Source organism: Candoia aspera, chromosome 3 (genome assembly GCF_035149785.1).
Source record: "Candoia aspera isolate rCanAsp1 chromosome 3, rCanAsp1.hap2, whole genome shotgun sequence".
Classification (NCBI taxonomy): domain Eukaryota; kingdom Metazoa; phylum Chordata; class Lepidosauria; order Squamata; family Boidae; genus Candoia; species Candoia aspera.
In genome coordinates, this window is record NC_086155.1 from 11,927,017 (window position 1) to 11,941,863 (window position 14,847).

General features: G+C 42.5%; 1 protein-coding gene across 1 annotated transcript in view; it reads right to left on the reverse strand.

Annotated features, from left to right (window-relative positions):
• PHACTR3 (phosphatase and actin regulator 3) overlaps positions 1–14,847 on the reverse strand; it is a 258,190-nt gene that overhangs the window by 91,270 nt on the left and 152,073 nt on the right. Inside the window, exons 7-8 of the mRNA XM_063296998.1 lie at positions 14,133–14,380; positions 5,071–5,224 (exon numbers count right to left, since the gene is read on the reverse strand). Of these exons, the coding sequence (XP_063153068.1) occupies positions 5,071–5,224; positions 14,133–14,380 (402 nt within the window). The remainder of the gene's footprint in view (positions 1–5,070; positions 5,225–14,132; positions 14,381–14,847) is intronic.

Consider the following 14,847-nt stretch of genomic DNA (forward strand, 5'->3'; position numbering starts at 1 on the left):
TGGTCCTGGTCCCATGCCATGTAGGGCTTTAAAGGTGATAACCAACACCTTGAATTGGACCCGGAAGCAAACTGGGACCCAGTGAAGCTCACGCAACAAAGGTGTTATGTGTACAAATCTTGGAGCACCCAAGGTTGTCCGCGCGGCTGCATTCTGGACCAGCTGTAGCTTCCGGATATTCTTCGAGGGTAACCCCATAAAAAGCGTGTTACAGTAATCTATATGGGAGATAACCCATATGTTGTTTGAACATAGCATTCTCATATGAATTATTCATTTTGAGCCAAAAAGGTTGGCCAAAAACCGAATGGGAAGCAGACTCAGTTTGGGAAGGGTTATCAGTCATAATTCCATCTTAGTCCATGTTAGAAAAAGCTTCCATTCATTTATTCTAAAATAAATATGAGCATGCTGAAGAAAGGTTCAGCATGCTGAAATTAAATTAGCACCACAGATGGTGTCACAGATGGCTGGAAAACAAGTTTAGAAGCAACGTGTTGCTTTGGTGGGACCAGGTTACCAAACATTCGATGGAAATGTACAGTTCATTAATGTTGGTTAAACTATTCATAATTATATACAAAGTTTCCATCAGCTGAACAACTTGAATCAAGTCATTGTCCAAGATGAATGCAGTTATAATTTTGAGCTTATCTTTCCTATTCAGATCCCACACACGTGTGTGGTGTATAGCTTCCATAATATGTGAACCTTGGCAATGATCATGCTTGCTGAGGATGGGGTTCAGTCCAACACATGGAAAGGAATCAGATTATAGAAGATCATCATATTTTCAAAGGCCTCTAAACCTTGTGAGGCCAAATTTTATCCATTGGGACTCAATATCACACCTCTTTGGCTAGATTCACATGGCATGCTAAGTTATGGGTTGTTTAGTTTACTGAATAAACCACAGTGGATTGTATTTGCATAGCACATTAAGCCAAAACATTAAATACACTGGATAATAACTTGGTTCAATGTTTGAATCAAGAATTTATGTCCTTGTAGGCAAAAAGTGTTGGCACTGACAACCTGCCAACATTCTTTGTGCAGCCTACCCAGGCTCTCAAGGAAAGTGAAGCCAAAAACATGGGCCCTTTTTACATTTTGGGAGGACGTGTGTGGAATTAGGGGCAAAACAACCAAGAAGCCTTGCAGGTGCTTAAAGCACCAATTTTTCCCCTTCCGACTCTTGAACCTTCTCTTAAAACTGGTATTGGCCCTCAACACATCTTGCAAACCTCCACACCTCTGATCCACATACTAGGCTTTAATTCTCTTTCTCACACACAACTTCCCTCAATTCTGACACATATTTTCTTTCCATTAAGAATCCATGCTATGTCTGAAATAACTTGCTCTAATTTCTTTGAGCACTGCTGGCTCCCTTTCTTCAACAGGAAGATCCCAGAAAAAGGGACCATCCCAGTGGCAAATCACATTCCTATTGTTGCCAGAAGATGTGTCCATGGAGTCACCAAGATCTAGCAGTCTCAGGTGAATTTGAAAAAAAGCTAAACAGGATCGGAAGTTATGAGTATTTGAGTGGAAGACCACCAGGGCTGCAGTCCAGTCTAGAAGATGCCCTGTTTCCCATTTCCAAGAAAACAACAAGGACTTGTCTACACAGTCACCAGGAATCAAGTCCAACTGGAGACAGCATTTACTTTTTATAACCTCCTCCAACCTTAGTTGATTAAATTGGTCCTGCCGAATAGGAAACATAAACTTTAGCATAAATTCTAAAATCAGGTTAGTTTTTAAAGGACTTTCACCCTCTACCAGTTAACTGTTAAACCCAGGAAAAACTAAATATCTTGTAACCTACATCCATGGTATGGATTCCCAAACTTTGCACCGTTATCCCTCTGCAGCCACTCCACTCCCATGTTAAATACAGCCATGGATGTCTTTTGGGGTGGGGGGCAAATGACAAAACATGTATTATGACATACATTCCACCCCTTTCATGCTTGCATCATGCCCTCAAGTACTTAATAGGTGGGCTTGAATAATAACTTCAGAACACATATTTTCTCACTTTGACAAAATCTTGGCTTCCTGCAGACAGCACTAAATACAGCCTCTGGCTGCCAAAAAATTTTCCAACTCTAAACAGCAAAATATTTGTGGATTAATATTTTCAGCTGTGCTCTATTCCTAAATAACATGTCCCATGCAGAACATGAATGAGGCCAGGTAGATGGCCAGAGTGGATATCGGGAGATCCTACTTCATGAACTGAAATTGAAAATTAAGAACAATTGTCCTCCAAAACACTCCATGGTATCAGATTTGTTGGAAGTGTGCTCCACATAGATTAAAAAATTAGAATATTATTATTAACAGGTGTTAAACTGATATCAGTGGAAAGATACCCATTTAGTATGTCCTACAGATTGGTTGAAAAAAACATGGGGAATTATGGTTACAATTTCAAGCCAAAATATGGGTCATAAAATCTAGAAAACTGTTTTCCATTACAAACATGGATTCACTCAAAAACAGGACACACAACATCACTGCAACTGAGTACCTTTATGAATTTGGAAACATTAAAGAAAGTGACTTGTGCGAAAAGCGGGAAAAGTTAAAGGGTAAAAAAGAATTTGGAGATTGTAAATTTCGCTGAAATTGGGTTTTATATTGTTTATGATTTGAAATGTACAAGAATAAAATCCCTTTAAAATTACATGTTATATTTTAAAATAACTTTCTATGCAATGGAATTAAATACTATTGCACATGATAATTTTATAGCAGACAGTGAAAGTTATCTGATAAATTAGTTTTTGAAATACAAGTGGATGAACACTTATACCGGGGCAGATATCATGCGCTTTGCACAGGCCCAATACCTCAAGTTAACATGTCCAATAGTTGGAAAATAAATAGGTTTCATCCTGAATCAGGCAACTTACAATTACCTTTTGTAAATAGGGTTACCAGACATCTGGCAAAAGGAGGACACGTCCTCCTTTTTGTCCTCATGTCCTCAGTCTGGCAGGCACAGCTTTAAAATCAAATATTGTCCAGCGTTTTTAGTATCTTGGTTTTTATAAAAATTTTAGACTGTTTTCACAACAGTAGTCATTCAAACTATCATTTATTGTGACTGGGTAAATTGTCGGCTTCTTTCTCTCCCTCATCTGTCGACAGACTCAACAGCCTAGATTTATGTTATTTAATTGATTTCCTGATTCCAGAAATCCACTTCAATAAAGCCCCTTCTATGGTCTATGATTAATGTGGTCCATAGATCACATGAATCGCCATATATTTCTAGGGTGAAATTTGAAAAGCGCATCTTTGTCAATTCTATATTATCCCTAGCATAAGAAAGGTACAGGTTTCCCTCGACGTAAAGTCCAGTCGTGTCCGACTCTAGGGGGCGGTGCTCATCTCCGTTTCTAAGCCTTGGAGCTGGCGTTGTCATAGACACTTCCGGGTCATGTGGCCAGCATGACGACACGGAACACCGTTACCTTCCCGCCGAAGCGGTACCTATTGATCTACTCACATTTGCATGTTTTCGAACTGCTAGGTGAGCAGGAGCTGGGACGAGCAACGGGAGCTCACCCCGCCGCGCGGTTTCGAACCGCCGACCTTCCGATCGGCAGCTCAGCGGTTTAACCCGCAGCGCCACCGCGTCCCTAGCATATGTTCTTGGAAATAAAGATCTATTGGAAAAATACTCCGATTGAAAAAAAACAGTTTTTCTGATGCTGGAAAAAGTAATTTCATATACATGTACTCCTAAATACGTTTTTTGTTTGTTTTGTTTTTTGCTGTAATCATTGCCACTTTGTTGAGATGGGTGGTTTTTACAAATGGATTAAACAAACAAATAAATAAATAAATAAAAATTTTGATGGTCTGCCCCCACCCTATTTTTTTCTAAGCCCTGGTATTGATATTGCCTAATTTTCTATAGAACCAAGGTTTCTAGAAACACAACTACTGTGCTATACAAGAAATGAGTGTACAATACTGTGTCAGTGAAGCACAGGAGCCCTTTAAAGTATCACAAGCTAGGACGCAGAGCAAAACTTGAATTAAGTTGAGTTTTATTACTGAAAGGGTATCTGATCAGTTACAATACTAGTCATGAAGATCTGTAACTCCAGATTCTCCCTGGTCAGCTCAATTTCTGGACGTTATTACGTTATTCCTATAATCTCAGTTTAATGGAGATTAATGGAGATCCAGTTAATGAAGATCCAATCTCATCTTGCTTCCCTTAGCATTTCAAGAGTCTCTAATAGGACTTGTTTATTTTGTATCCTGTGGTTTCTGAATTGTTTGAAATACAAGTTCCGCCATTCTGTGTCTAGCATTTTAGACACACATTTGTATGCATTTCAGCCAATTATGTGTGTGTCTTTTGAAAAAAAAAATGCCCTGAATTTATTATGACTTCTCTTAGTAGGCAACTTTTCTCTAATATACACATTCTTTGTATATTTTATTTAAAAACCATAATTCCATTGCTAAGTTCAGGGAAGTATAAAAGCCAGTAGATGTGGTTCAGGAGGTAGTTCAAAAAGTATGAATTAATGGGGTATATATCACAGTGTGAAACAAATGGGTTTCTCTTTTCTCAATCCCTTTTGCACAAATTCATCTAAGCTTCGAACTTTCCAATAGATACTGGTCAACTCCAACGACAGGCTTGCTCAGTCTGCAACAGATTGGAGCCACAGTTGCCAGACTCACATGTTTAACCCTTTTACATATTTCAAATCAGAAATTCAAATTTCAGAAACCCAAAACGTGACATTTTTATTTTTGCCACCGTTCAATTCTGTCTATCCTTCATGAGTCTGCTGCAAAGGTACAACAGGTAGAATTGAGGATACTGAGGCAGGAAAACTTTTGATGTTCAGTTTTATTTGTGGAGAATTTAGAACTTCTTTGTTCTAAAATGATTACTACCTTTTTCTCCTTCTCTTTGAAGCCCCAATATCTGAACTGCAGAGAAAGTTTATGACTCAAAATGGCATTAAGTCTATTCTCCCACCACCACCACTACTATCCATCCCTGGTCTTATTCTAAACTAGACTTACTTGGATAACTTCATTTCTATTTGCTGCCGGATCTCCTGCCTCTCTTCATCAGTCCTCCTTGGGAAAATGTTCCTATCTTCCAACTCCTGTTTGCTTGGCCTGTTCCGCAGTTTCACTGCCAGAAGTTCTTTCTTGCATTTTCTTGGCAACGTACCTGGATCATGCAGCGAAAGACAATGGGAACGTGTCAAGGAGGCTATTCCTAAAATAGCAAAGGGACATCACTTATTGGATCAAGTCCTCTTGTGAATAATAAATGTAAGATGTGGATTCGAGAGAAATCTTCTGCCAACGGGTCTGCATAAGAAGAACTGGGGTTGGTTGAAAAGGAGGTGTCAGTACCAGAATGCAAATCAGAGTGATTCACTGAGAATTTTGGTACTTGGTCCAATACACTTCAAATCAGGTTACACTTTCTCAGGAAGAGCTCATATATAAAATCTAAAGTACATCTTTAAAGTATATTTTTGAATCACTCTCTACTCAGGGAGTATTTTCAAAATTCATAGCCGAGCTTTCCTGCATTGTTTTGAGATTAAGGACACCTCTTTTTTGACAGCAATCCCATGCACCCTTATCTGAGAATAAGTCCCACATTTAAGTATATGACAGCACTGGGTCAGCTTAGAAAATTCCTAGTAACTGATTTCATGTTTGTATAGTTAAAGATTCACCCAATTTTTCCTTTATTCTGATATATGAATTTCTATTGTTTAAAAGATTATGGAAGCCTAATAAAGAGATGACTCGGTGCTTGCACAGGGGACCTTTCACCTTTCACAATAAATCCCAGCCAACCTGACTGGGGAAAATTTATTTCCAGAACAAAAGTATTGTGAAGTACAATACACTGAGAGAGAATGACTAGTCCAGTGTCATACAGTGAATTTCCATGGCTGAGGGTGGGCTCCATCTTGGATTTCCCCACTCAAGTCCAACATCTTCACCATGACACCCCATGAGCCCTCAGTGTCATTTCCGTACTACTACCAAGTCATTGGGAATTGAGTTCAGTTCAAGGGAAACTTAAAAAATCAATCCATTTCAGTTGTTCCACCTGCTGAAAAGAAGGATGGATGGGTTTGCCGGGAAAAAGGTAATTGGAACTAAACCTATGGTGGGAGGGCTAAGGGTAAAAGATAAATTTGTGAGTGGCTCCAAGAATTTTGTACTGGTTCCAGTTACTTATATTTTACAAGTCATAGTAATAGTAACATTACTAGTATTCTGATAATGAATATTATTACTAAATACAAGAGGGCCAAGCCACCTCTGTTTTAGATGTAGAGAGAGACAGAAAGAGAGAAAGAGAGAGACTAAATAAAAGAAACACACTGGAAAAATCTTTCCAGGTGGATTCATGGGAATCCCACATCTTTGCATAAATGCCAATTAAGCTTTCTCAACCATTGTTCAATGAACATAGTGCCACCCAGTGCCCAGAATGAAAAGTATCTCTCCTACCGAAAACACAGCAGAAAGATATGAAGACTGCAATCCATCTAAGATACTGTGGAGGCATCATTATCTCCTTTGCTACCTCTGTGGTTTACCAATGAAAGCCTAAGCCTCTTAGCTGAAATAATCACCACAAAGCCCAAATGCACACTAAGAAAGACAGGGTATTATTCATACCTATCATTTAATTAAAAAGACCCATTGCCCACATCCATATAGTTTCACAGGGTTCAGTGGAACAATTCTTGGTTGGTTGGTGGTTGGTTGGTTTAAAAAATGTAGCTCTCATATATTCATTGATCCCTATAAGTTGCCAGCAGGCTTACATTTATTGTCTTAAGCAGATTGCTTATTATCTGCTGGGGCTGCATTCTAAGCTGCTGTTTTGTTGTTTATTCGTTTAGTCGCTTCTGACTCTTCGTGACTTCATGGACCAGCCCACGCCAGAGCTTCCTGTCGGTCGTCAACACCCCCAGCTCCCCCAGGGACGAGTCCGTCACCTCTAGAATGTCATCCATCCACCTTGCCCTTGGTCGGCCCCTCTTCCTTTTGCCCTCCACTCTCCCTAGCATCAGCATCTTCTCCAGGGTGTCCTGTCTTCTCATTATGTGGCCAAAGTATTTCAGTTTGGCCTTTAATACCATTCCCTCAAGTGAGCAGTATAAGCTGCTGTATAACTTCTTAATAGTGGCCAAGGCCCATTTGTATTCTTTTCTGCCCTTATTCCTTTCTGACATTTCTTTACTCCTTGCCTTCTTACTCATACAATAGGTTTTTGGCTGGGAAAAGGCTGATTACTCTTACCAGAGGTAAACACCGCCATGCACTTTTGAAATTAGGCTGAAGGCTGCATGTGCTCCTATGGCCACAAATTGCCTGACCTTCTCTTCAAATGTAACTGAACAGGAAGGCAAAAATAGATGTTGAAGAAAGGGGTGGGTGGGGAGGAAGGTGGTTATGGGAAAGCAGCATGTAGGTATTTGTCCAACAGGGGGAAGTTAATGGGTAAGAAAAATGAGAGCAGAGAAAAGAACCTGGAAGAGAATTTTGGCCATGGTCATTTCAAGACTGAATGAAACATCCATATGAAATATCAAAGAGCTAGTTGGAGATGGAGGGTTGAAGGAATGAAAAAAACAGAAGCAATCTTCCATGTTTGCTACCACTCTGAAAATAGAAACTAAGTTTTGATAGATCCTGGTGGAAGAAATCTCAGTGGGAGAAAAAGAGCTTCCTCATATATGAGCATCAGAAAAATGATTAGATTAAGCAGTGAAAGCTGAGCAAGAATCAGAGATCTAGGGCACAATGGAAATTATAAGAGGACAATCAAGTTATCAGGAGCAAAAAAAAGTGGTCAGGTAGGATGAGACTGAGTACAATCCTTTAGAAAGGGCAATGAACAAATACTCGTCAATTTTGTTAAGGACTGTGATGGAAACAAGTTAGGAAAAGGACAGGACAGAGTTGGAGGAGACATCATTCAACATGATGCCTGCACATGTGACTGAGACTGCTGAATCTTCTGTTGAAAAAGGAAACTTCAGATCATTTGGAAGATCTGATGTACTTGGTGGAAAGATAGACTTTGTCACCAATTAGAAAGTCTAGCTGGGGAGAACGGTGTCTGTCAGCGTATTTTTTATAGGTGGCTTGAGCATCAGCAAGAAGCAGAAATGCGGGCTGCCCAGTCAGCAGCGGAACCCGCCTGAGAAGGGGGTTGTGACAACTCGGGAATGGGAACAAAGTCAACCATTGACAACCTGAAAAGGAGTTTTGCCAGTGCTTTGATGAAAAGCATTATTATAAGCAACTGTCATGAGCACTGATGGTGAGCAGGAGGGGGCCCCTATCCAGGGGGGAAAATGCATACGTAGTAGCGAGGAATTGAGCAGTCATTCAAAGAGACACAGAACAGACCTGCCTTGACTTTTGGGGTTTATCTGTATGGGTTTTCTCACACTTCTTCAGTTTGTTAGGATTTTCTATCTAATGTAGCAGTACTAAAACACTAGAGACTTATTCCTCGTCTCAGCGTGGTTCCTGCCTGTTAGGACAGCAACTTCAGCAAAGGGAAGGAGATCAACCCAATCATCCTGGTGGTAGTTAATGTAAGCTCTAAGGAACTGCTCTAAAAAAGAATTAAGAATCTCAAAATTCCCATCAGTCTCAGGGTGCAAGGCTGTAGATAAGCCTTGTTTGGTGCCTAATAACTTCATAAATGATTTCCAAAAGTGAGAAGTAAACTGTATTCCGCAATCTGTGATCACATGTGTAGGACAGCCGTGTAAATGGTAAATGTGGTGTAAAAACAGTTTGGCTAACTGTTGAGTGGTTGGTAAAGAAGCACAAGGAACAAAGTGGGCTTGCTTTGAAAAGAAATCCTTTACCACCCAAATAACTGTCTTTTTCTGGCTGGGAGGTAAATCCACAATAAAGTCCATTGAAATTTGCTCCCAGGGTTTGGTAGGGTTCGCTACAGGTTGGAGGAGACCCTGTGGTTTCCCCCCTTTGCCCTTAGACATAGCACAAACTGGGCAGGTGGCCACATATACTTTTACATCACTTCGCAAAGTTGGCCACCAAAATTGCCTTCATACAAGGTGTAAGATTTTTACAAATCCAAAGTGACCTGCCATCTTATGGTTGTGTGACCGCTGTAAGATTTCAGAATGCAAAGTCTCAGGAATGTACAACTTAGAGTCTGCCCAGCAGAAACCATCAGAAGTTGACACTTCGTCTCTGTTAGCTTGCAACCAAGTATCAGATTTCGAAGCGCGAAGAAAGTCAGCCTGCAATTGAGCAGGTACTTCCGCTTTTCACCTGCAGGGCTCGGGTTGCTGGCACTGCGTTTGGCTTCTAGTGACAGCTGCCAAATCCAGTTGTGATTTTGTTAATACAGTGTCAACAATGTTGGGTTGCTGAGTATCATTTCGAGGCAAACGAGAAAGCACATCATCTAAAAAGTTACGTTTTCCAGGGAAATATTTAAGTTGGAAATTAAAACAACTAAAAAACTGAGCCCAGCAAACTTTCTTAGGGCTAAGGCACCATGGTGTGTGAAGAGCTTCCAAATTTCTATGGTCAGTCCAAACTTCAAAAGGAAATCTGGTACCTTCCAATAGATGGCGCCAGTTCTCTAATGCAGCTTTAACAGCAAACGGCATCTTTCTCCCAAATGTGCCAACGGTGCTCCGTGTCAGAGAACTTTTTGGATAAATAAGCACAAGGTCTCAGTTTGCCTGAGGGGTCCTTTTGAAGTAGAATAGCCCCAGTAGAAGTATCTGAGGCATCTACTTGCACAACAAAGGGACGATCGGGGTCTGGATGTTGCAATACAGGCTCTGCAATAAACAAAGTTTTGAGCTTGTCAAATGCAGCCTGGCAGTCTGGGGTCCAATTAAGTAAGGCACCAGGGGCTTTAACTTTGCAAGTTTCCCCTTGGCCTTTGGTTTTCAACAAGTCAGTGAGTGGCAGGGCAATCTCTGCAAACCCCCTGATGAAGTGCCTATAGAAATTGGCGAACCCCAGAAAACTTTGTAGCTGCTTGCGGGTGCGAGGTTGCCCCCAATTCACCACGGCTTGCACTTTGGCTGGGTCCATTTCAATGCCCCGCACTGACACCCAGTATCCCAAATAATCAAGCTGTGATTTGTGGAATTCACACTTAGAGAGCTTGGCATACATTTTCGCTGCTCTAAGCCTAGCAAGCACTTGCCTGAGCAAGGCTTCATGTTCCTTTTCTAATTCTGTGTATAATAATACATCATCTAAATAGACCAGCACTCCTTTAAATAGATGGTCATGGAGAACCTCATTAATGAGTTGCATAAAAACTCGAGGAGCCCCTGAAAGCCTGAACAGGAGACCCTTATATTGGAAGGATCCCAAAGGACAATTGAAAGCAGTCTTCCATTCATCCCCCTCCTTGATGCGAACACGGAAATACGCTTCCCTTAAGTCCAGTTTGGAAAAAAAAATTCCCCTTAGCTAAACCAGCTAGCATGTCCTTCATTAGCGGTAGGGGGTACTTGGAAAACGTGGAAATGGCATTCAAGCCTCGGTAGTCCGTGCAAAGTCTAAGAGTCCCATCCTTTTTCTCACGGAATAAAACTGGCACTCCCACAGGGGAATTGGCGGGCTCAATGAAGCCGTGTGCCAAATTCTTGTCAATAAACTCACGCAAAGCTGCCAGCTCCTTTTGGGTCATGGGATAGATTTGGGGCTTGGGTCGCTTTGCCTCTGGGTCTAGTTCAATGGCACAATCAGTCTTACGGTGGGGGGGAAGCTGGTCTGCCTCCACTTCTCCAAATACATCTGCAAAATCCGCATACTGGGGAGGCAATCCCTCAAGCTGTGCCGGCACTGGTTGACCAACCCCCACCTTGCATACTTGAGTCATAATAGACACTGCCTCTGCGGGGCCATTGTAAAATCCATCTCTAAATGTCACAGTTCTGTACTCCCAGTTGATATAAGGGTTCTGGTATTTTAGCCAAGGCATGCCCAAGATAACACAAGGACTGCCTGCAGGAGCCACAACGAACTTTAATGTCTCTGTATGGCTCCCCACTTGTATGGTTACAGTTCCAGTAAAGTGAGTGGCCGGGCCCCCTCCAGCCTCTGAACCATCAAGCTGCATAAAAATCAGCGGGCACTTAAGGAGAAATGTTGGTAGGTCCAAGGCTGCCACCAATTCAGGGTGGATCAAACAACGTGAGCAGCCAGAATCCACTAGTGCCCAAACTTCAGCATTTTTCATTTGGGACTTCAGTCTGACTTTTAACATCAAAATGGGACAGTCATCATTCACCATGGAGTTTCACACCCATCCTCTGCCGCCTGCTCACTGGCGCTTTTCACAGCAGGCGGCCGAAGTTTCCTGCCGGCTCCTTGGATTCGGGCTCAGACTCCCCAGAGAAATACACAAAATCCTCACTATCAATGGCACCTTTGGCTGCTGTGGCCCTGCATACCGCCAGTGGAGATTTCATAGGCACTCTTCCATGTTTGGGATTGGGTTTGGGCTTTGGACAATCGGCCACCTGGTGTCCCTCCTTCCCACAGCATAGGCACTGCCCCTTTGCATAGCTGCGACTCCCCTCTTCCTCCCAAAGCTTTGGGGCTCTCTTGGTGGTGAACTGGTCCCCTCTGAGAGCCCGGGTACTCGGATAGGACCACTCAGCCTTTTGGGCTTGTAAATAGGTAAATTCGGCAGTTTCGGCTTTTCCGGCCAGGCAGATCCAATCATAAAGAGAAGTGGGATTGTCTCGGCCTAAAGCCCAATGCAATATGTCACTGGAAATACCTTCTTTAAAATACTCAACTAAGGTGGACTCTGACCAATCATTAATTTTATTGGCTAGAGCTTTAAACTCTAAGGCGTAGTCAGCTACTGACATCTGGTCCCGGGAGAGCTCTTTCAAGGCTTTCTTAGCCCGCTCTTTTGCCAGGGGATCTTCAAAATGCATCTTTAATGCCCACATGAAATCATCAATGGTGTCCAGAGCAGGCACGTCAGCATCACACAGCTGGATGTACCAATCTGCCGCCCTCCCCTTGAGTCGGACTGCAACTGCATCGACCTTGGATCTTTCGTGCAGAAAATACATCCCGAAATCCCTCATATAGTTCTTTGTGTTGGTGAGGAAAAACGCCAGTTTCGTTGGGTCCCCATCGAATTTAACTGACAGCTCTCTAAAACCCCTGCTTGGGCCAGGTGCCATAGAAACAGGGGCTGCAGGAGCCAGAGCTGCAGGGGTGGACACCCCATCGCTCCAGGTCACAGAGGGTCGAGTTCTATGTGATGGGGATCCCCCCGCCCCCGTCGCAGCTTGTTCCTACCCTGTTGTTGGTCTGCCAGCTGGTACAGGTGCGGGTTGTTGGTAGCTGTCCTCCCCACTCTTCACTGAGCTATCCATTGACATGGAGAGGTTTTTAAACGAGTTTTCTATAGATTCAATTTTTGCTTCTAACACCCGCAGTCTCTGGGGAGTTGGCAAGTCCCCTCTCACCTGACGTCCCAGGGGTCCAGCCAGTTTGGTGGATTCCCCCTCTGGTGTCAGCGGCACCCAGTATTTCCAAGATGTTCCTGGCTGTGCCTCGTCAATGTCGTCTAGGACAATCAACTCACTGAGGGACTCCAATGGGCCTGGTCCTTCCGCTAGCACCCCACTGGTCTCTGCCTCCTCCGAGTCCAATTCTGTTCCTCCATCTGGGGAGGTGCACTGAACAGCTGGTGCCTGGGATGGTTCAACCGGGATGTCTTGCCCTTCACCTCGCTCCCCCATTTCAGGGGCAGAGCTGGAGGGCTCCTCTGGCCCTTCTGTGGTTTGGGTTGCTGTAGCCATCGTCAACTAAAATTCCTCACAAGAATATTCTCTTGGTAGGAGTTAACGAAATTAGAGATTCTCAGCTTTATGTGATGAATGCTTACCAAAGTTTCCAACCAGACTCACACAAGAAGCTTATGGATATCTGATTTATTACTGGATAGTATGCAAGTTCGAGAGCAAAGCTGAAAATGGCAAAAGCGCGGGTCTTTCAAACAATTAAAGCTTAGACAGTTCCAATCCCTCCCCCCAGAGTCAGTAAGATTCCACTCCCCGCAGCCTGCAGGTATTCCTACGGGTTCCTGCCGATCTTCGGGAAAGTGTCCTTGAACAGGCGAGATAACCCAAATAGACATTCCAAAGTCTCTACATCAGTGCCTGGTACAAAGAACAAGAGCAGCGCCCTCCCAAACAGTAACACGTGTCAGCACCAGCATGGCATGGGAACTGGTTATGATGTTCACAGGAACATTGGAACAGGAACCATGACAATAAGAAGTTAAGCTTTCTGGTGGATGAGCATTACACACCAATCCCTATGATAATCAACCGTCTGGGAAATAACAGGAGGGAGAAAACGAAATGAACTTGCTTTTATTTTAATTGGAGCATTTGAGTGTGGATGTTTTGCATTGCTGCAGAGTTTTTTTTTCTGATGACTCAACAGGCATTTAAAAATGCTTTGCTACATGCTCAGGTTGCAAAGGAGATGACAAAAAGACAAATGTCTACTAGCCAAATAGTGAATTTAAAATTGCCTATCAGAGATGCAGTTCGGCGTAGACTCCAAGTGATGGCAGCAAAACACAAGAAGACAGAAGGGCCAGCATAGGAAATCAACCAAGAGTGATGTGTCCTGCTCAGAACTATTACAGGACAGAAAAGAAAGAGGCTGTCTATTTCATCCTTGAGGGACTATCACTGTGGATTTTAAAATAATCAAAAGGGCAAACCGCAGCTATTGTCAAGGAGGAAGAAGGCCTGAAATGAAGGTTGAGAAGGAGCCAGGTAGGTCACATGGGACAATAAAATAGAAATGCACAGGAAATGGAATCCAACAAAATGAAACTTCAAAGAAAAAGAGGCAGAAGAATGGAGCAGGAGAGGACAGCAGCATCCACATCAGCAATTACATGTAAGAACAGTGTATGCATAATAGATGCTTCCAGTAGTAGAGAATCTATGTAACTCAGAGAACACAACATGAGACATTCTCATGGATCAGTCTTTCAGGGTAAGTTTTTATAAGGCTTATAGATGGGTTTCTCTTACCAGAAATTATGGAATCATTCAAAACTTCTTCATCCTCGTAGAAAACAGAATCATCCTTGATTTCAGAGTCCATGATCAGGTTTTCTTTGTTCTCATCCGACTCCTTAACAGAATTCCATTTGTTCTCTGGATCGCTGTTGTAGCTCACTGAACTATCCTTCTCTTTGCTATGTTCAGTGCTGGATGTTCTGGACAAACGGATCTCCATCCGCTTTTTGGGAGACCCTTTGTTTTCTCTTCCATGAAAGCTGGAGACAAAATGCAAACAACGTGGGGTTTCAGACCAGGAATCAGTGTGGCCACCATGTTCTCCCAAACATAATGCAGAGAGCTGTGGCGTAGGTGGCAGGGGATTACAGCGTTCAAGATGGGAAAGCTCAGATCTGACTATCTGCCACAAGATGAAGGTACAAAATGACAGTGATGGATGCTTTGCTTTGAAATATGCTAACACAGCATGCCAGGCTGACCTTTTCAAAGAACAGAATGTGTGTTTCTAATATAAATCTTAATTAAAACAAAACATCCTTATTCTGATCATTCATCGCTTTATGGGAAATTAGAAAGCATGCCAAGGAAGCACACTATCGCAAAATTTGGGTTAGTCACCTAGGCATTTTTAGGAGTGAGTCTGGTTCCTGTTCAGTTCTACCATATTTCTAATGCAGAATGTTAAATTTTGGTTTTGTTCAAGTTCTCATCTTCCCGTATACTG